The sequence below is a fragment of the Xiphias gladius genome, chromosome 22 (genome assembly GCF_016859285.1).
Source record: "Xiphias gladius isolate SHS-SW01 ecotype Sanya breed wild chromosome 22, ASM1685928v1, whole genome shotgun sequence".
Lineage (NCBI taxonomy): Eukaryota > Metazoa > Chordata > Actinopteri > Istiophoriformes > Xiphiidae > Xiphias > Xiphias gladius.
The window spans coordinates 15,022,100-15,045,200 of NC_053421.1; the positions used below are offsets into that span (position 1 = coordinate 15,022,100).

The 23,101-nt window shown below is 41.2% G+C and overlaps 2 protein-coding genes and 1 long non-coding RNA gene across 4 annotated transcripts in view; 2 read left to right on the forward strand and 1 right to left on the reverse strand.

Annotated features, from left to right (window-relative positions):
- Positions 1-1,998, forward strand: part of LOC120783973 (solute carrier family 40 member 1-like) — a 4,635-nt gene extending 2,637 nt beyond the window's left edge. Inside the window, exon 7 of the mRNA XM_040117380.1 lies at positions 1,989-1,998. Coding sequence (XP_039973314.1) covers positions 1,989-1,998 — 10 coding nt within the window. The remainder of the gene's footprint in view (positions 1-1,988) is intronic.
- On the forward strand, positions 1,995-21,080 carry LOC120784236 (rap guanine nucleotide exchange factor 5-like). 2 transcript variants are annotated; one of them, XM_040117846.1, is made up of 18 exons: positions 1,995-2,599; positions 7,091-7,230; positions 7,921-8,021; positions 12,132-12,210; positions 12,486-12,630; positions 12,721-12,818; positions 14,950-14,980; positions 15,188-15,266; positions 15,541-15,690; positions 16,296-16,393; positions 16,656-16,778; positions 16,924-17,102; positions 17,344-17,434; positions 17,538-17,588; positions 17,898-17,985; positions 18,151-18,215; positions 18,329-18,383; positions 18,781-21,080. In XM_040117846.1, the coding sequence occupies exons 1-18, from the start codon at positions 2,420-2,422 to the stop codon at positions 18,897-18,899; spliced, it is 1,872 nt and encodes a 623-aa protein (XP_039973780.1). In that variant the 5' UTR covers positions 1,995-2,419; the 3' UTR covers positions 18,900-21,080. The 2 variants fall into 2 exon arrangements, with proteins under 2 accessions (XP_039973780.1, XP_039973781.1); XM_040117847.1 differs by having other exon boundaries at positions 7,091-7,216; positions 7,889-8,021.
- LOC120784237 lies at positions 8,794-12,576 on the reverse strand. Its single transcript, XR_005706414.1, has 3 exons — positions 12,339-12,576; positions 9,893-9,987; positions 8,794-8,976 (listed from the first exon to the last, which is right to left on the reverse strand). It is a non-coding gene; the product is annotated as an uncharacterized LOC120784237 (long non-coding RNA).
- Positions 21,081-23,101: the final 2,021 nt, after the last annotated feature.

The following is a 23,101-nucleotide window of genomic DNA, read 5'->3' on the forward strand; positions in this document are numbered from 1 at the left end:
TTCATCACTTTTTCAGTCTTTAGCAGTGCTTCAGGCCTATAGCAACGGTGTACCTCCCATGGTTGTCATGGTAGTGGTGGTTAAAAACAGTATGAATATTAGACAGTATTAGAGTAAGCTTGCTAAGAAGTCTGACTTTAGGCATTTTCACTTAGCAATTCATTTACTTGAGAAACTGGGTCAGTGGTAGCACATTAAAGGTAGACTTGTCCTCCTGGCTTTGTCCTACTACGGAACGCTCAATATAGGAGCAGGAAGGAAGACAAGGTTGTTTTTAGATATTCAAGGCCAATAATTTCCTTAGTTTCCTTCCCATAGTGTAATGGTATAGAATAATATATTACCTGAAGACAGTAACATACAATACACTGGCTAAGTTTACTTCCTAAAAAGGTTAAAATGATGTGGTAAAATGAGTTTCTTTTCTCAATCAACAAAAGCCACTTTTGTGTAGCTGATAAGCTAAGGATGAATTTAGGAGTACTTGATTGTTTTATTAAGTGAGTGAAGTTTCACCAGATGAGGAATGATTGATCAGCTCATTCTGAATATAGAGACCTCAGCTATAATGAACAAGTTTCCAATTGAGAGTAGGGAGGTGAAATGATCTGACGTCATGGACAATTAGTCCGATATCCACCTTTAAAGACATATATTGTACTGTATATGAGGGCAATGGGCATCTTCCCAAATCAGCTGTTTTGAAAGAACAAAACAGCATAGTGGAATGATGGGACTCACCTCCCATGAAAGAGAAACAGCACCTAGAGAAGGGGACCTTTTCTCATTCAGCAGTTTGCTGTATCAGCAGTTTGGAACAGCGCCACAATTGTATGGCTCTGCTAGGACCCAGTCAAGCATCACACTGCTGACAAAGGAGGAAAAAGATATGACGATAATAGATAGTGTTCATATGAAAAATTAATGTCCTTGCTTTCCCTTGGTCCGTCCATGCAAGATCACGCTGGTCCCTCTGTAAGTATGCTAAGCAACTGACAAGCTTCATTTAATTAGGAAGTGTCTTACAGCTCATTTATCTTTAATAAAAATAGACACTTCCTGCTCATAGACCATCTTAACAAAACATTGCTCTACAGCACCAATAGTGCTAACAAGCTCAACAGAGTGCTTTTAAGGCTTTACTGCAGATTACCTAGTTAGAAAAAAAAAAAAAAGATGGTATTAGGGCTACAACTAAGATTATTTCCATTATTTATTATTCTATCAATTAAATTTACAATTAATTAGTGTAGTGCTGAAACAAAAATGTGATAAATCGATTAGTTGAATTGACCAAAAAATAATCGGCAAATATTTTAATAATCTATTAATCATTAGAGTTAATGGTTCCAGTGTCAGGATTTGCTTCTTTTTTTTTTCTTTTTTTTTTCTTGTCTTAAGCAGTAAACTCTATAGGGTTTTTCTATACTGAAAAGCAGGAAATTTTCATATTTGAGAAGCTGGAACCAGTAAATGTTCAGTAATTTTTCTTAATAAATCCACTGTTAAGTGATTATCAAAGTTGTTGTCGATTGGTTTTCTTTCCTATGACAAACCAGTTTATCAACTAACTGCTTTAGCACTACCTGTTATCAAAGGGCTCTTGTTAGTTGTTATTCTGCTTGCTCCTCCAAACAACGGGCAACTGGAGACATACTTGTTCACAAAATCCTCCACTTAACACATTTACATATGCATCTGCATTAACCGGTCCCCCCTGTCTCTCCATATTATTATTGTGTGATGAATATATGGATAATTTACTCATCTATGACATTTTACTGTAGGAGCTGCTTGTAGGCGACAATCACTTACTGTATTGTATTCACTCTGATTGAAAACAGAACAGTTAAGCATTGCTTTAGTGCTTTTGCCCGGATGACCTTAAACCTACACACACGTAATACATCTCCACCCTAACAAGTGTTTGACCTTCCAGTATAAAGTATCCTGCCCAGTCCTGAATCTTGACTCTCTCCTGCTTTCAGGAGATTTTGAAACTTCCTTTTTGGGGCTGTCTGGCTCACCAGATGTTTCCTGAACCCACCGTGTTCATAACTCACTCCCTTCCCTGGTAGTGAAAGGCAAGAGAAGGACGGAGAGAGAGGTAGTATGTCATTCACTCTCAGTAAAGCCAAACACACAGAAAGATACCTGGAGTCCAACTGATCAAGTCTGGTCTGCACGAGCGTCTCTGCTACAGAGCTGACCAAGGCATACGGCGGCTGGGATTCACTTTGGCTGCAGGGACAGAACACTCTTTAACTCACCTGGACAGCACGCAAAGAAACACACATTATAAATTCACTCATTTTTGAACTGTTCACCTCCTCTTACACTTTTCGAGAGTAAGTGTGAGCTCACAGTCCGGTATCCTGCTACTTTGCCCGGTGGACAGCCAGTAGTTGGTGAGCCGGTGATGTCGTGGGACTGTGGCCTGAAGTACATGTTCTCTGTGTCCCCTGCGCTGCAGCAGGGGAGCATATGCATCCTGCATGACAAGGAGGACCTGTCCAGACTGGAGATGGTCCAGAGACTGGCCAAGGATGGCTGCCGCTTCCTGCAGAACCACAGCAAGGCCCTGGAAAGGACATGCGAGGTGAGATACACAACAACAACACCGCTGCAGTCAGAAGATTACAGTTTTTTCAGATTTTACAGTTTTTACATCTAAATATGCAAAATTGTTAATACAGAACTGAAGCCTTAGTGCGCAATACTGTACTCTTTGTTGCATCTCACTGAACAGCTATCTTTGGCCTTGTCAAAGTGAAAACGTCAGTCTGGCTGCTTATTAGATAGTCCTCTTTATGTCATTATGAGCCCTACGCAATTTGCATAGTTTCTCCTTGAATGTTCAGTTAGAGAACATGAGATAGCCCATTTTACTCAGGGCTATACTGTGGTGGTTTATGCTGCTGTTTTGTGAACATTGTGCCTAAGCATCCTTACTTGCACCCCCTGTAGTGTTCCATTAATCAAACTGATGTTAATTTGTTGTCTGTTTTTGTTGGCCTCAACACATTCTATAGTGTCTCTTCTTTCTCTGGAGATGAATGTTGGTATATAGATTCTGTCCAGACAACAAAAAGCTATATAACTCTATAGAACATATCATAACAGTATACTGTAGAGTGCACTGCATTCATATGCATACAAATTTACATTATAAATACACTATGTCTATTTACAGAAACAAACCCACATTAAAATGCAGTCAGTATGGCAGCATGGCATTCTTATGTTTTAGGTTTTCATTTCAGAGCGGTGCCACTACCATCTATCATTACTGAAAACTTAACTACAAGCACTCTATGTTCACTTCAACCTGCACACTTTTTTTTAAAACATTACATCACCTGCCAGTTAGCTGTGTAGGAGACGTGTGATTGGCTGACCTCACAGTGGGCTCAGCTTCTCCCTTCCTGCCAGCTGTATCTGTGTGCTATTCTGTTCAACAATGGCAGGAAGAGTTGACGCAAGTGGCCAGACCCCCATGCCAAGACATTGTATGGTTTCAGGGTGGATTCCAGTGCATCAGGTCTCTGACCTTTTCTCCAAACATAAGGCTAGATCTGCTTATCTATGTTGTTATTCAATATAATGACCTTTCGTCAGTACTAAGTCACTGCCAATCTGTGTATGATCAAATGTTAGTGCTGCATGATACAACAATCTGTCTTACTTTTGTTCTTTTAGTTACATGCATTGTACCAAGTTTGTCCTGTACTGAATTCAAAAGAAAATTGAGTGTACCAATGGCAAGTGTGTACGTATCTTTTGTGTAATCCTAGCGGTAATGGCCAGATATGCTGACCTTGTATTTAATACTTGACCTTATCTATAAATACTAGGATTATGTGAGATTATCTATCATTGTTTCTGGATTATAGAATGGTTTAAAGTAATCCAATGATGCTATAATGCACATACTGTATTACATGTGACTCATACAAATATCTAATCCCAGACATCAAAGCACTTAGAAATCAGTTAAATCCCATCTGGTGGAAACAGGGATGCTTAATATACAGTAGGCTGCTTGTCTATGAAAATTTGTGAGAGATTCTGTCGCAGGGAAATCACAAATGTTATCCATTTCCTTTAATCTAATAAAACGTGTTTAGGTTTTTTTCACCAAGCATGTTTCTAGGTGTTTTCCTTTGGTAGCTCAGAGGCAATTCCATTAATTATTTTGCTGTAAAAACCTATCAGGTTTAAATGTATAGTTTACAGTTTTTACTTGGAAATCTTTTTTTTAATTTTGTCCCTTTACTTTACCGCTGTTTTCAGTTATTCAGGGGTATGAGATAGTTACACATGATCATCTGTTGTGTGTGACACCTTCAGAGTTTTCTTACATTTTACGTAACATTATTTCATGAATTACATTTTCCCCTGCTCTGTACATCAGATTAGAAAATGGAGCTGTCGTCTTCTCTCAATACATAAAGTGTAGCTTGTTTGCAAATATTGTACTTAACATGCACATACTGTTGTTTACAGTATATTAGCAGAGCTTACTGCTTTAAACAGGAATTTCAGCGGAATACTGCTGGAGGTCATTAGAATGAAGTGCATCTGCATCAAAGGCTTCTTTGAAAACAACCCTGATGTATGAATCCTTGGCCTTATTATTTCTCTTCTTTTCATTCTGTATGATGTACACTGTTCCTTGAGAGGAATTAAGACCAAATCCGCACACTGTCAGGACTGATGTCTTCCAGGTCCCTTTAAGTGTTCCATACCATGCGTGCTAGAACTGAAGCAGCAGCAGCAGCAGCAGCAGCAGCACCGAGACATGCAGACAGAAAGTGTCCCTCTAGCCAGTGGAATGCATCTTGAACCCTGAAAGTGACAGTAAACTGTTTAACCACATGACTTTGTGCAGAGGCCTGATAAGTAGTGTTTACTCTTCTGCTGACGGTGTCCAAGTTGGGAGGACTTCAGTGGTAGCTGTGAGTCCTGTGAGTCGAGGTCAGCTCCAGGCTACGGTAGGAACTGTGCGGCTTCAATGCTCATTACGAACATCCACTATAGAGGCCGGTTTTTTCTTTTTTTGCATTTGGGTACTGGTAACCACAAAGCCCAGTGCACACTGAGTAGTGGCCTGCAGCAGCTGAGTCAGGATCAATAATTCATTGTCAGGAAAGGTTAGTTTTTCTGTCTAATCTCATAGTGGTACACTGAGACACTGTTAATTATAGTAAAGAATTCAACTTCCTTGCTGTCACGCTTAGTGAGACAAAAAACGGCGCACTTGAGGACTTTGATGAACCTAAGAGCACGCAATTTACGTCATGCCTTGATAAAGATAGAACCACCAGCGTCTTTCCCCAAAGAACCAGGAAGCTAATCAGCACAGCCTTCCCTTTCTGGAAATTTTGTAGTTCTTTGCCTTTGGTCATGACCCTAACCTTACTTAATACTGTCGGTCCTGTGACAGGATAATACAGTTATTACACAGGACGCACCCTTCAGTACATGAATGCAATTTTGTGCGTGCCTGCATGTGTGTATGTGTTTATATTTGGACACAGAAGGAATTAATTCATGAGATCTCACCAAGAGACATCTAAACCTTGCTTTGAATTACGAGTCACAGCACTGAAGGAACTGCAAGCAAACATTGCCATTAATGGTCCGTTCTGAGGGTTCGAAAACATTTCTTGTTTATGCAAGTGACTTCTTGTGTAATGTGAATGCTGAAAAATGTGGCCCACCCAGTGATGGACACAGTTGTGTGTCTTTGTATTAGATATTGTATGTTTGTGCTGTGTTAAGGCATTTATCTGTGTATGTCTGTTTGTGTGTATATGTCCAAAGATCACGGATAAGTGTTAATGTGCCAGGAAGTCATGCTTAACTGAAGGGCCCTGCATTCTTCTTTGCAAAAGGCAATTAGGGCCGAAAACTGCAACCACTTCCAGCCTGTCTGCCTGGCTAATTGCATGAACAGGCTTGTGTTGCATTGACTGATGGCTCAGGAGAGGGAGGTTGAAGGGACGGGGCTGATGCAGAATGCGTGTGCGTGCACCATACACTGAACTCCTCATTAAGACCAATGTTTCTCATCCAGACCCTCCATTGTCAGCCATCTTTATAGTTCAGAGATGCTGCAAAATGCCATTTTGTTTACAATGTAGAGTTATAAAAGGTAGGTTTCGATAGCTCTTCTTGAAAAATATCATTGAATGTTCACACTGACCAGTTATGTACAGCATCATATCCATCAAACTACAGCACGCATTAAGCTAGAAAGCTGAATATAGGTACTCCTGCTTTACATTTCAGCTTTCTGTGGCAGTCAAAGTTGATGTACTACTGTATATGTGCTTGGTATTGTCTTCTAAAACGCTGGAACGAAAATAATTACAGCAATATTTTTAAACGATACAGCCTACATACATGGATATCCCTTGTGTTTTGATTATCTGACTGGTAGATTAGTCAATTAACTAGTTTAATTAAGTAGTTTAGTTGAAGAATTATTCGGCAACAATTTTGATAATCAGTCTGTCATTAAAATTGACATGTGTTTGAGGGGTGGGATAGAGCGGACTGTCTTTCACTGAGGCTTTGATTGATAACATGGTGATTGGGTGACATTGTGTGACTGCGTGACTCAGGGAGAAAGAGAGAGAGACAGAGTTATACAGAGAGAATGGGAGGCAGTGGACAACATAAGGATGAATTTATCATTCATAGGACCTCATGTTAGTCACAAGACATGGAGCTACCATGTGAGTTAAAGTCTAAACTAAACTCTAAACCACTAAACCATTTTTGGCTTGCAGATTTTAACCCTATGATGGCTTGAAAACAGATTGTCTCTAGACACCACCCATAATTAAATAGGCTCTCCGTAAGATTCAGTAATTAAAATATGTATGAGTCTTTTATGTTAATCCCTGAATGGGCTCCACCGATAAGGACTGAATAATGATATATGGAAATTCTCTTTCATTTATAGTGCTGGCTTTGACAGAGTATTATGATGAAAATCAGTGGTGATTTGTGTGAGTGGGAGAAAATACAGGGGAATCTCCTTGGTGATAACACGATCCCTCCCCCTTCTTTCTGTCCCCAGCCCCAGAGTGACGAGGCAGTCCGCGTGTGTCTGAGGGAGAGGGGCCACGATGTGCTCGTTCTCCAGAGAGTGTCGTCAGAGCGGCCAGCCCTCGCTGCATCGGCGAGGGGAGGAGGGAGGGAGGACGCGAGGGACAGGAGGTAAGCCTCCCCACTCCCCTCCTTCATAGATTCCCTCTCTCCCTCCCTCTCTCACTATCTGTTTCTGTTCCTCAGTGCTCTCCCTCTCATCATTCTCCCTCTCTGCCTCTCTGGATCACACACTCACTTACATCCCAACTCCCTACACATAAATGCCATTAATACATATAAGTAAGCAGCATGGGGCTATGAGGCAGAGCCCTGCTGGCTCCCTTCCCATTCAACTCATTCAGGGGCTTTTTCAGCCGTGAACATACTGGGATACCTCAGTGTGCTCGAGAGATAGACAGCAGTGGACTCCAGGCTGTATAAGCTGCGGGTGAATGGATGGATGGCTGGGTAAAGGGGACGTGCAACAGTAACCGCGGCAACATTGCTGGTGTATGGACACGGGGACTCTGTAAGAATGGGATCTCGGCCACAGCCTCGGAACCTGCGGCAGGAGGAGGGCAGGCTGCTCCATGCTGCTTTGGTGGAGCAGGAGGAGGACGAGGATGACGAGGAGGGCTCCGAGGAGAGCAGCAGTGACAGCACCAGCCGGGCAGAGCCGGTGACGATGCCCACCTTTGACGTCCCCTACTTTCGCTACATAGACGATGAGGGGACAGAGGGAGAGGAGGAGTGGAGCAGCAGCCGTTCTCTGTCCTCTATCGAGGAGGACTCATCAACTGACTCTGTTGTGTCTGACAGGTACGTGGTGGTATCGGGGACCCCAGAGAAGATCTTGGAGCACTTGCTGAATGACCTGACACTTGACGACTACCAGGGAACAACCCAGGGAAAAGAGTCAGGTCAGCACATCCTGCAACTTTATCATCCCATTTGTTTTTACTGCATGCTTTCAGTTTTTAAGTATGACATTTTTTTTATTTTAGAGATTTAAAATAAAAGAAAAATAGGACTATATTAGGTGCGTGGATGGTCAAGACAACTTTATGACTATAGCATTGGTAAGGTGTGCCTATGCAAGACCAATGATGTTGGGAGGGAAGTAGCTGAGTTGCTCATATAATTTCATTTAGGTTGTAATGGACTGCGTGTCCAGCCTCACAGCGATGACAAATCAACACATTTCCTCTTATCCCAGCAGGTACGTGATAATGTGCCACTGTTGCCAAGGTAGAGGAGAGTCTCTGTTGCTGAAGCTGGAGAGATGGCTCGATGAGAGGTGATGATTGAGAGCAGCAGCACTGTCAGACAAGGAGAGGATGAATACTAGAAAGAAAGGAGAAACAATGTAAAGGGGAGGAAAGGAGGGGAGAAAAAGGAGAGAAAGATTCAGATTTTTCCTTGAGGATGGAAGTGGCCACAGATGTTCTGAGTGGGATGGAGATGGGCTAACCCCATACCAGAGATCATTACTCATTCTGATGAGGAAGTAAATGAAATTGATCTAAATGTCCTCTCAGGAGATGTGCCTACAGTTGCAAAATGGTGCATTTTACATTCACAAGAGAGTTATGCTTTATGTTGAATCGCATATTTTATTGCTATGATTGAGTATTTAATATCGATGTTAAGTTTACCATGAAGCTGAAGTGTCTGCACGTGTCTGGGTTTAGCGTCTTCACAATAAACCCATCTGTACTTTATCTTTCAGCTAATTTCCTGGGGGCTCAGTAGGCAGTGTGTTGCTGATGAATCATTCACCATTAGTCCACCTTGCAATGAGTGTATTGAAGTTAAGCCTCCATTGGGACTAGAGCATGATGCTGAGTGATATCCCAGGGTCAAAGAGCCAGAGACCTGAGGAGCAGAAGGAATGAACTGAGTCCTGAACAGCAATTGATCTGCACTCAGTGATGTTTCAAAGTCTGACTCCTGCTGGCTTTGGTTGTTTCTGAGTGAGCATTGAAGCTCTATATGCTTTAGTGCAACTGCTGAGTGTGCCCTTGGAGGTTCATCTCAGCAGAAGCATGATAGAATGAGATCCTTGAGTTCATCAAAAAAAATCTACTTGAACATCCACCAAGCTGCGCTCGTTCGTGTTCGGTCGGTCTCTCTAGGACAGCTCAGAAAGATTGTGCAGCAACATCACTGATGATTGTAGCAAGTAATTGATGTTGTCTTTTTGACTTACATGAAGCACAGCGCATTAGAAAAGCCATTTTTATCTCACCATTGGTAGCACTCCGTAAACAAAATTCAGAATGCAGAGGAGCTGCAAGAGATGGCACTTTTCTGAAAGCACCACGGGAATGTTTGAGGAAAAGCAGCGTGAACCACTGCAGTGGTGAAGATCTCTGATATGCTCAGCTGTCCTTCTGTGGGCTAGCAATGTGGGTAGCATTCACAAGTGTTCAGTGTTGCCTTCTTTCCTGTGCCCAATCTCAGAGTGCAGCTATCGACTCTTACTCTGCACAGATTCAGTCTGCCTGCACCCAGGTCAGAAAAACATGTAATGGAACATTTGTGTTCTTAAATGAGAGGATGTTCCAGCTCTTTCACTGATGCACCATGCGGGTTTGATCATTATTTGTAGTGAAAAAAACAACACATTAAGTAACCGGATATAAAAATGTAATATCTCTAAATACAGACTATCATGTTAATTTAAGGCTTTTACACCAATTGATGGCTTGTGGTGGATACCGAGCCTGTAAGTGACATATTAACATGCTTATTTTCAAAGGTTGCATCGATCAATTTTACAAGTACTTACTGAAATGCTACAGGCATTGGCAGGTTGATTGACAGGTTGATTGATTTCACAGTAGCCTGACAAGTTGGATCAATGAATCCATTCTGCATTTCCCCCTGAAAAGGAAACGAAATTTGTTTTGGTTTGGCTGCCTGCAAGTGGGATTCTGTGTAATAGAGGACTATATCGAAGAGCAGAATATACACTTACAATTTTTGTACATTTTATGTTCACTTCTCTAATCCAAGCTAACTACTGATGAAAACTGAAAAGCTTAAATAAAAATGAAAATGATTTGTAGGAGTCACAAACGAGCCAAACAGTTTTTGTTAAACTATATTTATACAGCACAATGCATGCATAAATATTTTTGGATCTGTGAAACGATCACATCTTCTGCCAAATAGTTTGGATTAAATGTTTACTCTGCAGGACATCAGCTTCATTTCTGCTGTGTTACCAAGAAAAACTTGAGAATGTGTCTCAAGGTTGTAAAATTAAATATTTATGCTGTTTTCCAGCTTCAGAAACCTAGCAGCGTTTACAGCCTGCCGAGTAGTATGCAAGCTGTTACTCAGGAGAAAGTGTTTCGTTTAAGATAGCTTGCAGAAAATACACAAACACGCGGCAGCGTGAGTGATCAATGCATGTTGAATGTATGTGTGTGTGTGTGTGTGTGTGTGGAGGGGAGGAGGTTGAGTACAGTATGTGAGCGGGTCGGTGATCCTTTGTGTGTTGTTTTCTGGCTTTGTGGTAAGGTGCGTTACTGAATTCTTTGTGAGAGCTACATGTGTATGAGTGTGCAACCTCTCATAAGCGGTGAGTGATGCATCCACAGCTGCTCTGCACGGATTAACATAATGATGTCAGGGAGTCCTGTGGACCAGAACGCACACAAAGGCCCTGGGAAGCCAGTGTGAAATTAAAGGGGCAAATTTACAATTCTGGGTGTGAGGCACACTTACAAAGGCGTTGAGAGGGGGTTGGCCCTAATAGGATTTGTAAAGCTTTTCACTTTTAGCCAGTCATCATGTCTGGACGTTACTGTCCTTTTCTTTTTCTTTATCCCTTAGAAATTTATATTAGTGGCTGTTATGTCAATTTCTGAAACAGAGTTTTACAGCTGGTTATAATTTTCCATAAATACTTACTTACATTTTAAGTAATTATTCGTACAGATTCCGGACAGGAAGGGGCTTTGTATGTTTTGAAAAGAGACGATGAAATAAAGGGAGTCGCGTTTCGTGTTGTGATGATGCAGAATACAAGTGTCTCTGAAGATTCTAAGTCATCCAGGGCATGGATGGGATGGGTTCTAAGTGCTGAGAGGTGAAACGTCTTCAAGAACCTCAAACAGGTCCAGTTTCCTTCGTCTAGCACTTCAAATAGACTGTAAGTGCATTTTATCTTACGGGGAGTAGTCAAAGGCAGCCGGTGATCTATTTGACCAACTTTGAGTTAATCCATTTACAGAAATACTTCCCCATGTGTAACCTTGGGATACAGTATACAGTGGCAGAAAATGCTGCTTGTAAACACATTAAGGGGATGGCTAAGCAATATCAGATTGCTTTTCTTTGCACAAGATAATCACACTGAAAACATAGACTTCATCAGAGGTCAGAGAGAGTCAGCTGACACATTAACTTTGGCTTATCTTCAGCGATACAGCCTGCAACAGTGAATGCGTGAGACAGAAGATAAAGCTAGTAAAAGGGCTTGTTTGAACTTGGAGCAAAATGGAAGTGAAGAATCCTCACTGGTTTCAGAGTCATTATCTCAGACTGACCATGGAGAATCAAGTGCCATCAAAACGTCTCTGACATTATGCTTGCCTCTGAAATGTCTCTGCTTAGTGCTCGTTAACTGATATGTGACACTAAAGAATGGGCTCACCATCTGGTATTAAGATGGAATAGGAAAACTGAAGCCAACTCTCTGAGCTGTCAACTCAATTAAAAGTGTGGGCAATCTGCATGTGCAGCCCAGCAAACCTTAATCATATGGTTATCAAGGTCGTCGGTGTACTTGCCCTCCAGCATCCTGCAACACAGTACAAACCTAATGAGGCTGTGTATATAGGATTCATATGGTTGTCAGAGAATTTAATCTTATTTTAGGTTTTTCTCTAGAGTGAGATACATACTGTAAAACCACGGAACTCGTAGCTGTTGAACTATTCTGGTGGTTCTGTTAAGTTATATTACTAGAAAATGTACCATATTTGTTTCCATTGTCAATAATGTATTTCTCTTTGCAGATACACTTCTGGATGACTTTCTGCTGACCTACCCGGTGTTCATGTCAACCAGTGATTTGTGTCAAGCTCTGCTGGGACAATATCCTTGAATGGGGGGGGGGTTTATGGGAACATTATTACAAGGATTCACACACATTAACCCTCTTCTGTGAATGCTGCAGACTGAAATACATGTTTTATCCAAAAAAAGAAGACTGCTTTACTGACCCGCTAACTGTGTTCATCCAACAGTCTCTCTTTCCACTTGTACTTAAATCAACATCGCACACACACTGGCTCTATTCATTCTTCATCGTATACTGCATTGGATAAGTCCCGCTCTCCATCTGTGCTGAAGCCTTAACTGAGTCCCACCTATTGCACAAAGCGATGCAGAGGGAAAGAGGACAGGAAGGAGGCACTGGAGAGGAAACGAAAAGTCTTGCACCTGGTGTCACAGTGGATGTCTCTCTGCAAAGACTTCCTAAGAGAAGACGAGCATGTCAAACTGTTCATGAAGGTAGGAAACAAAATGTACAAGGAAATGGGCGGAAACTGGGTGTGAGCTGAGTTTAATAAGGCAGAAATGAAAACTGACATTTCCTTCCAGACTTTGTACCGTTACGTGTTGGATGATCTTTATGAGCAACCAGCCCTGGAGACGGATGTGAGGGAACTGCAGAAACTCTACCAGCTGCGACGCAGACAGTGAGTGACCATATTAAAACTCACATTAGAAGTAAATACAGAAAGCGTAATCCAATACATACACACTTAAATGATCTATAAAATGGGAAAAGTGATCAAGTCTGGGTGTGTACGACAGCCTGTAAGAACTATGACTGTTGGAGGTCTGAGAAGAAGCAGAGACACTAGCTGGTCTCTGAGAACAAAGAAGGACCTTCTTCTCTGCTCGGTGCCTTTATTTAGCTTCTCATCAATGAATCCATTCAGAGATTGAAGAGTGATTGCAGTGTTCTGAGGTTTAATGCGTGAAAATATGAAGGTCATGGAGCTCCTCATGTTGAATCTTAAAAATTGAAGAAAGACAAGAATTTTGAGGCCATGAGAAAAAAGTGTGTTCAACCACTTCTTGACTGGACACAATTGCAAGCCTGCTGGCTATAAATGGTGGCAAACACCAGTATAATTGCACATCCATATAAATAAACACAGTGATACACATGAGTATGGCTTCTGACTTGTTGAATAATAAAGTCATGATGTAATTTAGTCCACAATCTAATAAAAAAATACAGTACATACAGGAATGCGCTGGGTTGGTAATGGCTCCGATATTGAGTCTGCATTAATGTTACCTTATTTGAAAATGATCCCAGTGAGTTCCACGCAGCGAGGTTTACGGATTTTCAATTTGGGAAAAAGAAACTACTGTTATCAGACTGGCGCTAGGTAGGAAGGTAGTTGAGGATTTGGTATCAGGGACGTACAGTATGAATACACACACAAACACATACACACATATATATGTGTGTATGTGTGTATAGATACATATACAGACATAATGCAAAATATAACTACCTAAATAAAGTAATATTGATAATAATCATCTTTGCAGATATTGTGCTGAGTTTATAAATCCATTTTGGAGAAAGAAATCCCAATAATATTGCGAAATTAGGTTCTGTTGTACTGAGTGCATTGCTATGTATATGTTTATAAGACAGGTAGTTTCCCTAAGGTAGCTACGACTACAATTTCTTGGTTTGATTAAAAATAGGCATCACAATGCTCTTTGGCATTACAGTGTGAACGACCCCTAGTAACCAGACACGTTGCCACACCCGTGTCCCACTCCCTCTCCCTTAACCACAGCCTTCTATCAGATCTTCTCCCTGGGGATGCTCCAACCTGCCGCCCATTAGAAACTAGTGCCGATAATTCAACCTGACTCTGCTGCCATTATCTGACTCTGCCTTATTCATGTTTATATCCAGGGAGGGAGCCCCCCAGCACCCACTCCTTTAGTAGTAGGGGACTTTGTGTGGGTATTGCTAACTGACATACTCTACTATTTATGAGCCTTTCACAATCAGGCTCCTCCCGGCAGGGGAGGGCAGGGTTGACTGCTTTGTGGCAATCTACTGCCGAGTAAAAGCTAAAAGTTGTCTTTTTTTATAGAAGGATATAGAGAAGGTTTTAGTCTTTAGCCTTTGTGCAAAACAAAGCTCAAGTCATATGTTCCTGAAAGCTTAGAAACAACACAATACTCGTTTCCCTTGCGCTTTCCCCCTCGTCATTATAATTCACCGAGCTTAGCTACATCCACGGTGACTCTGGTTTTTGAAGAGAGAGAGCCCGAATCTGATCTTGAGCTCTGTTTTGACATGACAGTGGGAGTCAGGTTTTTCATTAGTGCAGGACTGCTGCCAGCCCGCGAGACAGGATCCCTCAGGGCAGGCTTTGTGCCAACATGCCTATTGTGATGCAGAGGCCAGAAAAAGCTGAGGGATGATAATGGACAGGGGGCTATCCATCATGCTAGCTGGGACTAACTGATGAGAATAGGGTGATTAAATGAAGCGATCACATTGGACGGTCTAAAATCCATTAAGAACTTAATCTCGCCTTGAGACTGGTCTTAAATAATATACTAAACGCAGCAAAGGAGTATATATATATATATATATATATGTGTGTTCACTAATGTTAACTTGATTATAGGCTGTGTGGAGAGTGAAGTTGTTTTTATACTAGATGTAGCTGCAGGCCAAGGAAAATCAGCAGATCAGGTTTTTGAAAACAAAGTACTGTTATTCTTTTTGTGCATGTGTAGACATGGTTCACCTCATTGATGTATTTCTTCTTCTTTTTCCAGTACGGTGGATGAATATTCCCCTCAAAGAAAGGTAAGTTAAGATCTCTTTATGACACTAAGACAGAAGGAATTTTATTAAACAGAGCTGGCTGCCCTCTTTGAAACGCTGATTTGGGTGTTGAGCCTGTTGTCCTCACATTTCCTGCTAAAGGCATTGTTCTGTGGTTCAGCCGAAAAGCTCAATGTTCTCAGGCAGTATGAATGTGTGTCAAAATCCACGCATTTCCCTTCTTTTTAGAGCAAGGCACTTTTCCACCAATTGAGCCTGAAAGAGAACGGGCCCCAGTCCAGAGGCACACGGAGGGAGAACAAGGAGGGTAAGTCGTAAAACGTGGCGTTTTTTTTTCACACATTCTTCCCATCATACGTTGTTTCCAAAGGACAGGGAGACAGGGAGGCATTTAGTCTGAACATTAGAACAATGGGAATCTATCCAGGGAATGAATGAGAAGGTTTGAAAATGCAAGCACCTGAGTTATGACTTATGCATTCCTTTTGCCTTATGAGTTGTTGCGTCTTCTAAAGGACAGGTTCACCCACTGTGTGTTCTATATTATACTTTCCTGAAACAATATTTTGTCTCCGTTGCAGTGCTGTGTCATGTGTATATCACCATGGACTCGTACCTCAGTATGAGGGCCCATGTTGGTGTAGTGGCCCAGGAGCTGCTGCAGGCAGTGGCAGAAAGGATGGATGTCCCCCAGGGGGAACTAGCACTGGTGGCCGTGACTTATCCTGGAGGTATTTACCATTCTAGCCAGCCAGCTACACACCACTGTAAAGTACATACAACTATAATGTAATGTGCATTCCTGGTGTTTGTAAGAACATTTGCTGCAGATTTCATTATTTTTCCTTATTATTAACAAAAACACAGAACTACAATTTAATACAAATGTACTATTTAGTCCATAATAAATCAGATTAGGCAATTCTGAACTTTCTTGAGTCATAGGTTGTACTGTTTGAGTGAGCTGCAACACTAGTAGGAATGGAAAAGAAATATTTCCCAAGAAAAACTCATTTACATAGTTCAGTTTCTCACAATATTTCATACTTTTTTTCTAATATTGAGTTGTATATTGAGCCCAGATATACATGTGTGAGATTGCAATCAGCAGAGCTGACCCAAACATATATCCCTAGTGACTAGTTAAAAGAGAGAAGCATTGACATACCAGTAATATAAAGTCGGTCTCTCTTATCAGCAATTGAAGTGACTGGCTACCTCATAGTGGTGCCTGGCACAGAGAGTCTTATCTAGAACCACTGATGGCTGCTTACACGCTGCCTGACAGATTTTTAATGGCATTCTGCTGTTTGTGATACGTTTTTCTCCTCCGCAGGTAGGCTCCTCCTGCAGCCTCAGGACAGAGTTTTCTCCAATTTTCTACAGCCGGTGGGGAGGTTGCACTTGTGCAGGAAGGACCTGGGGGAGGTCTTGGTAGGAATTTTCGATGCAACTTGTCCCTTCAGCTTAAACATACATTTAGTGTCAAAATAGTGGCCTCTGTTAGACTATTTTCTAATAAATCTCCGCTCAGAGGCAATGAATACGCCCATCTGGGAACATGAGCTAACTTCTGCCAAAATGTTTCTGCGAGTGATCCTATCAGACTTTCAGGCAATATTTCTAAAGAACTGGGTAAACTGACAGCTCTGACCATTGTTTGATGTTGTTTTTTCCTTTTGTTTTCCTGCTTCAGTACCCGTTCACAGACAACTCAGAGCTGCAACAGAGGACGGCTCGCTTGCTCAGTTTAAACACATGGGATGTGGCTGTTGCCCTCACGAACTTTGACTGGACCATCTTTGACTCAATACATGAGGTTTGTCCCACTGTTTGAAGCCTTATTCATAATACATTGCCTTGAAAATGTGCCCTGTAGGCCTCAAGGGGTCAAAACTGTTTGAACTGTTGGCACCACATGCCCTGCTCCGTACAGCTCACGAGTACATGTTGTTCTTCTCCAGCAAGAACTGGTCTACTTCACCTTCAGTCGCCATGCCAGCAGTAACCACACTGCGGCATTAGAGCTGCTGCTGCAGCGCTGCGATGAAGTCCAGCTGTGGGTGATAACTGAGGTGCTGCTGTGCCCAACGCTCTGCAAAAGGGTCCAACTCATCAAGAAGTTCATCAAGATCGCTGCCCAGTTAGTAGCTTCACTCACACCCCTGTGCTTCTTGACTGGCACTTTACTGATTGTAATCATATACACACTGGCTTCTCGCACTGATGGCCAAAACTACAGCATATCTGTAGGGTGAGGGGTTTGGATTTGCATGGGAATACTGCCCCCTCCAGTGGCAAATCAATAAACTGCATCTACTTTTGCGCTGTTGAGCCGTGCCCCTGGAAGTAACTGAATTGTGTGCTCCACTGATCTTTTATAGCTGTAAAGCACAGAGGAACCTCAACTGTTTCTTTGCCATTATCATGGGCCTGAACGCTGCAGCAGTTAGTCGCCTCAGTCAGACATGGGAGGTAAGGATGTCCTTTTTTTCCTTACAGGCAGGAATTCTTTTTTTCATCTGTACCACCATAAATCTGTAGTATGTGGCATCTGATCCCGGTTGTACCCCTGCAGAAAATTCCTGGGAAATTCAAAAGGCTGTTTTCCGAGCTGGATGCAGTTACAGTAAGTGCAATTCATGGCACTCAGTGTATGCAATACACACTACACCGTATCTGTTTTCTGTGTAAGAATTTAAATGAAAAACACCTACATTAATCTACACTGCAACAGGTAATACACACCTGTCTTTCAGTTTATATGAGGTGAAACAAACAGATGTTTTTCATTTCTGAACATCAGGCAAAACGTCAGGTGTTTTATATTATCATTAGTCCCTGCCGCTGACATAATTCAGCTCTAACAAAGCATGCATGCACAGGCACCCCCCCCCCCAGAGGATTAGACTCATTCGTTTTGAAAATGTCTTCACAGGATCCGTCACTGAACCACAAGGCCTACAGGGACTCCTTCAAGAAGATGAAGGCACCAAAGATCCCCTTTCTTCCTCTGCTACTGAAAGGTGCGCTCATTATTCTGTCACTTCAGTACCCAGCAACTAGTCTAACTCTGGGAGGAGAGCGCTGTGAGATATTTCTATCAGGGGATTTGACGTGAAGAAACAAGCCGACATTTCACCTCAAATACCTGTTGGTGAATACTAACAAAATGTCAAATCCGTTTTTAGATATCACGTTCCTTCACGAAGGCAACAAGACGTTTCATGATAACCTGGTCAATTTTGAAAAGCTGGTAAGTTTGCGGACCTCTTTTAACACTGTATGCTTCTGCCCCAGAAAACATACAGGAGCGCTGAATCGAAAAATGTCACATTGAATGACGCCCGTGTCCATCTTTATTTCCAGCACATGATTGCAGACACAGTGCGGCTCATCCGGCAGTGTCAGAAAGATCACATGGGTAAGTATTCACATCACTCAGTCTTCATTTTAGGGTGTGAGATACTTTTCATTGTACTTCCGATCTACTTCTCATTAATGATGTAATGGCATGGCACCAATTTTTGCAAGGTAAATAACAAAATCCGTTAAATTGATCCTTTCCCAAGAAATCTCTATGTAGTTTAAATCAGCTTAATACTACTTGCAATGATAATACACAGTCATTTTACTTTTTAAATGTCCGTTGTGACCAATAATTAGGCTTTTACATATTTTTCTCCGTGGCATGAATACCCTGATGTAATCACCAACAAAGGCTGATTTGAGTCAGTGGTTAAAATTCACAAAAAGTGTAATGTTGCCCTGGGAGCTGCCGTCTTTGCTTGGAAGTTAAAAGATCTTCCTTTTCCTTCCAGGAAATGGCATCACCCAGAAGAGCAGCTCCGAAGTGCGAGCCTACATTGATTACCTTCATATCATCGACAATCAGCAGACCCTGTTTGAACTGTCACACAGGCTGGAGCCCCGTGCTTAGAGAGCTGCTCTTACCGTAGTCCCCACCCTTGTCAGCCAGACTGTTGGATCGCCACGGGAACAATCTATCGCTGTCTCATCTCTCTCTCAGGACTCAGAAGTCAGAGGAACACGGCAAGATCCTAGCCGACCACAGGAGGGAGCCGCTCAATTAGGAAACTCTCACCAGAGGCAGGAATAAGCAGCAAGAGACACATCTTAGGTTAGACTTAGGTCAACTTGTGCTGCCTGTTGGGAAGAGAAAGCAACACCAGTGGGTCCAGCTCTGTAGGTGCAAACTGCTGCTGCTGATCCTGCTATTGTTTTGCTTTCCTACAGGTGGCAGAGGTTGGCAGGTAAAGAACAACCCAATAGCTCCCCTCTGTGGTGAATCAGCAGCCTGCAAAAAAAAGAGTTTGTAGGTAAAATCCTACCCAACCATTAAAAATCTACAAAAGATGAACGTGTAAACAAAGTGTTGAACATGGAAGCTCATTCTCCAGAATGGGAACAGTACAATGGACGAAAAGGTCCACTTACTAGCCTTTTCAGAGCTTTTAACACAGGTCATGTCACATGCATTGATTAAGATTATTAGATGCAGATTGACTCATGTTACATGATTTCGTATTTACAGACAGTGTGAACCCATTTGGCGCCAGAGGGTTGTTTCATTAGATTTAACCAAAGAGTATTTCAGTCCTATACCGTGCGCACACCTCTGTTTTCTCAGTTTGACACGATCCAGATGTTCTGTTTGCCTGATGTTGGACATGCAGTCACTTCTGAATCAGTACAATCCACAAGCTGATGTCTTGCTAAACTGAACTAATTCTACAGAAACAGTAAAAAAGGATTGTTAAACCTATAGTTAAATATTTAACATTTTCATATATTATTTTCATTATCTATTTTTACATAGCAGAATTCTCTTACCATACGGTTTCCCACTGTTTTAAGTGCAGTGTATTAGATGAGACTTTACAAAATTCATATGGTATTAGTGCAGGGAATTAGAAACTGATATACAGTATACTGTATTTGTTTGGTGTGTGTGTGTTTGTGTGAAACGTTGTGTCTCTCTGTGTGTGAGCTATAACCCCGTACATTAGTGCCAAATACCATAAAAATGCCCATTCAAGGTAATGCTAATTGCTCATCTTTTTAAAAGCATTTGCGTGAGGATCTCCATGTAGTTGAAGTGCGGACAATCAGTGAAATGGCACAGCAGATGCATTCTGTTACATCTCTGTGTTGGTCTTTAAAGTTCAGGTTAAAACACAATACAAGGCATTTTTTTCCTCGTATCAGGGGATCAGCTAGCCACATAGTTTTGGTACGATGGTACCAGAAATTAGCATTTGGAAAACTCAGTAGCGACATCTCTCCAAAGACGGCAACGTGGTGACTCACAGCAACCCACACTAACCCTTCTTGTGAACAGTTTTTTTGCTGAGAACTGCTTTCTAGTTGAACCAAATGTAACTCAGCTTGGACACTGAGCTACAGGCTGACCGATATTATACAGGAAAAATGGGTTTTATTGTGTTTTTTGGGTGAAGTGTCCCAATAAATAAAGAGCAATAGCAAAATCAAATACTGCAGCACCTTCTGAACAAAAATAAGTACAGGAAGAAAAATAGAAGCCATTTGCTTATGTACAATGTCTAGTATTACCACTGTATACAACTGTATAGTGTGTAGTCATAGAAGATACAGTATTTATTGTCCAAACTGGTCAACTGAAAATGCTCACTTTTGCCCCAAGGTTAGGCCATTTTCAGTAGGCGTTGTGAAGTGCTGTAGATGGAATGTTGCATTATGTTCTTGAAATTTTATTTGTATATTTTTGGATTTTAAGGCTCACGGTGAACATGGAAATAGCGTGCTTTAGAAGGAATCTATCTTATTTTGAATTTCATTTTTATCATCAACAATGTACAGTTGATTTTATTTATACTGTATATATATGTTGAAATTCCGGATACATAAATTTATTTATTTCAGAACTATTTATTTGTTCTATAGATATTAATTCAGTTTAATTACTGTTTTTTTTTTGTACACACTGTTTTGGTTGGTCTGCATGATGTGGCAAACCATGGAGTGACCACCAGTGTCAGCTGTGCATGCAATAAAATATTTTACATCGTCACGAGCCAGTTATTGTTTAAGGTTGTGACATTCAGAATTCATTCCAACAGGCAAGTGGTACTTTCTAACTCTTACACCAGTGACGCTCTGGTTAACCCGAGTTAACCCGGTGTGGTTTTGTTAACATGGTTAAAGGATCAAATAGACATGACTGATGGTAAGGTCACAATGAAAAGTACATTTAGGAAAAAGGGGGTCAGTAGTAACACGAAGAAAACGGAGGGGGGGGGGCCGTTGAATGCAGAAAAGTGAGAATATTTAAAACGATCAATGTGTGCACAAATACCGGCACTTAACGGCAGAACGTACTGGCAGTTAAAGTGCTCTGCACTGCAAAGCGTTTCAAGGTTGGCACCAAACATAAGAATATTATATTCTTTCACATTTCCGTATTCAACGGTTCCCATCCTATCTTCTTTGGAAAAAAATTTTTTTTTTATAATCACATTGACATAAATGGGTTCATCTGCCTTTTAATTAAATATCAGTCCATCATAGTCACTAATGAAGCTTTAGTGCCTTTCTGTGGCTGAAAAAGAGTACTGTAGAATGTCATTTTAAGGCTTTTATTTTATTTGTATGTATTGTGCTTACACGGTGCATTTTACTAAATAGCTTTGCGCTTAATCAGGTTCCCACAGTCAAATTGCTAATACACACATAATGCAGTGGGAAAGATGGGGTTGTTGGTCAGTAGGGGTCTACAGCTCATTTTTGTCGCGAGCCAATCAGGTCCTGACAATCTAAAACTGTTATGTATGAACATCCTCTTCTAAAATTTAACACTGATGTTTGTAATATTTTTCATCAATTTATAATATGAAACAGTATTTCATTTTCCTGTATATTAAAATATAGCAACTTTAGACTTGTACTGTCAAGGCACAGTATTTAACTTGATGAGAAGTTGCTTCTTCACATAATCAGTGACTTACAAAAAGATACAAATGTGGGATCTTTGTTGATTTTTTTTTTGGATAACAAAACCATCAGTACACAGTGTCTTCCTTGGGTGCTGTGAGGCGGAGGTGTGACCCAGATGCCCTTGCTGACTTTAACCAGGTGTCCTGCTTGGCCTTTAACATGACTATCTGTGGCACGACCCCTGCTGCGCCGGGCTCCGTACCCAGCCATTTCCTCCCAAACACTGCCAGCACTGTATCATTTCCCTGTCATCAAATGACTGGCTAGCTGCTATGGCGTGCTAATGAGGGGAAGAGAGGGCAGATGAAAAGAAACTACAGGAAGACTGGATCTTCATTTCCCCTGTGCAATACAATACACAGAATCAATCCTCCATCCTCCACTTGTCTGTCTGTAGCCAATTTGGCTGCAGGGAGAAATTAAGAGCAACACAGCAGTTATTAGCGTTTGAGAAATTCTCATTTGAGAAGAAAAGACTGCTGATTTCCGTCAAAAAAAAACAAACCTGTTTGATTCAGTGGCTGTAAATTGTACATCATAATGTCACTTGTTTATCGTAGATAATAATTACACCTGTCCTGTTTCTTCCTGGGTATATCAATATCATAAAGTTGCTACTCTAAAACAGTCTGTTTACAACAAAACAAATAATGGATGTTCAAAAAAATAAAAATAATAAAATAAGCTTGTTTTGAATAATAAATGCAGCCTATTATTGGTTCAGCCCTTATCCTTCCTTTTCATGGCTGCATAAAATTCCCGCTAAGCACCTTTTCTTTGGGTTGATTAAAATATTTTTCTCAGTTTAGTACTGAGCTGTATGATTGCCTCTGGAGCTCCTGCAATATTTTAATGTATCTCTGACATACAGGAGACTTTAAAACATATACAACATCCTATGCACAAACTCCTTAGGGTATATCTGCATAATACAGTCAAACTTTAATCTGAACATCTCGGTTTTCAATTAACCTCAAGTAAATCAGTTTAAATCCGTTTATTTTAGATAAGAAAACTGTTATGTTTTAGGCTCATTCAAAGTTAAAGGTTTTATTTGGTTCTTATTAAGTTAATCAGATGCTAACAGAGAGTGCAGACAGATAAAGGATTGGCAATCTAATGTGTTGCTTTCTCATAGAAAGCTAT

What these genes read in the sequence shown, in the direction of transcription:
- LOC120784236 (XM_040117847.1), top strand. Translation starts at nt 2,420, where the DNA reads ATGTCGTGGGACTGTGGCCTGAAGTACATGTTCTCTGTGTCCCCTGCG. An exon ending in AATATTCCCCTCAAAGAAAG is followed by an intron (nt 14,981 to 15,187) that starts GTAAGTTAAGAT and finishes CCTTCTTTTTAG; the next exon opens with AGCAAGGCACTTTTCCACCA. An exon ending in TGGTCAATTTTGAAAAGCTG is followed by an intron (nt 18,216 to 18,328) that starts GTAAGTTTGCGG and finishes CTTTATTTCCAG; the next exon opens with CACATGATTGCAGACACAGT.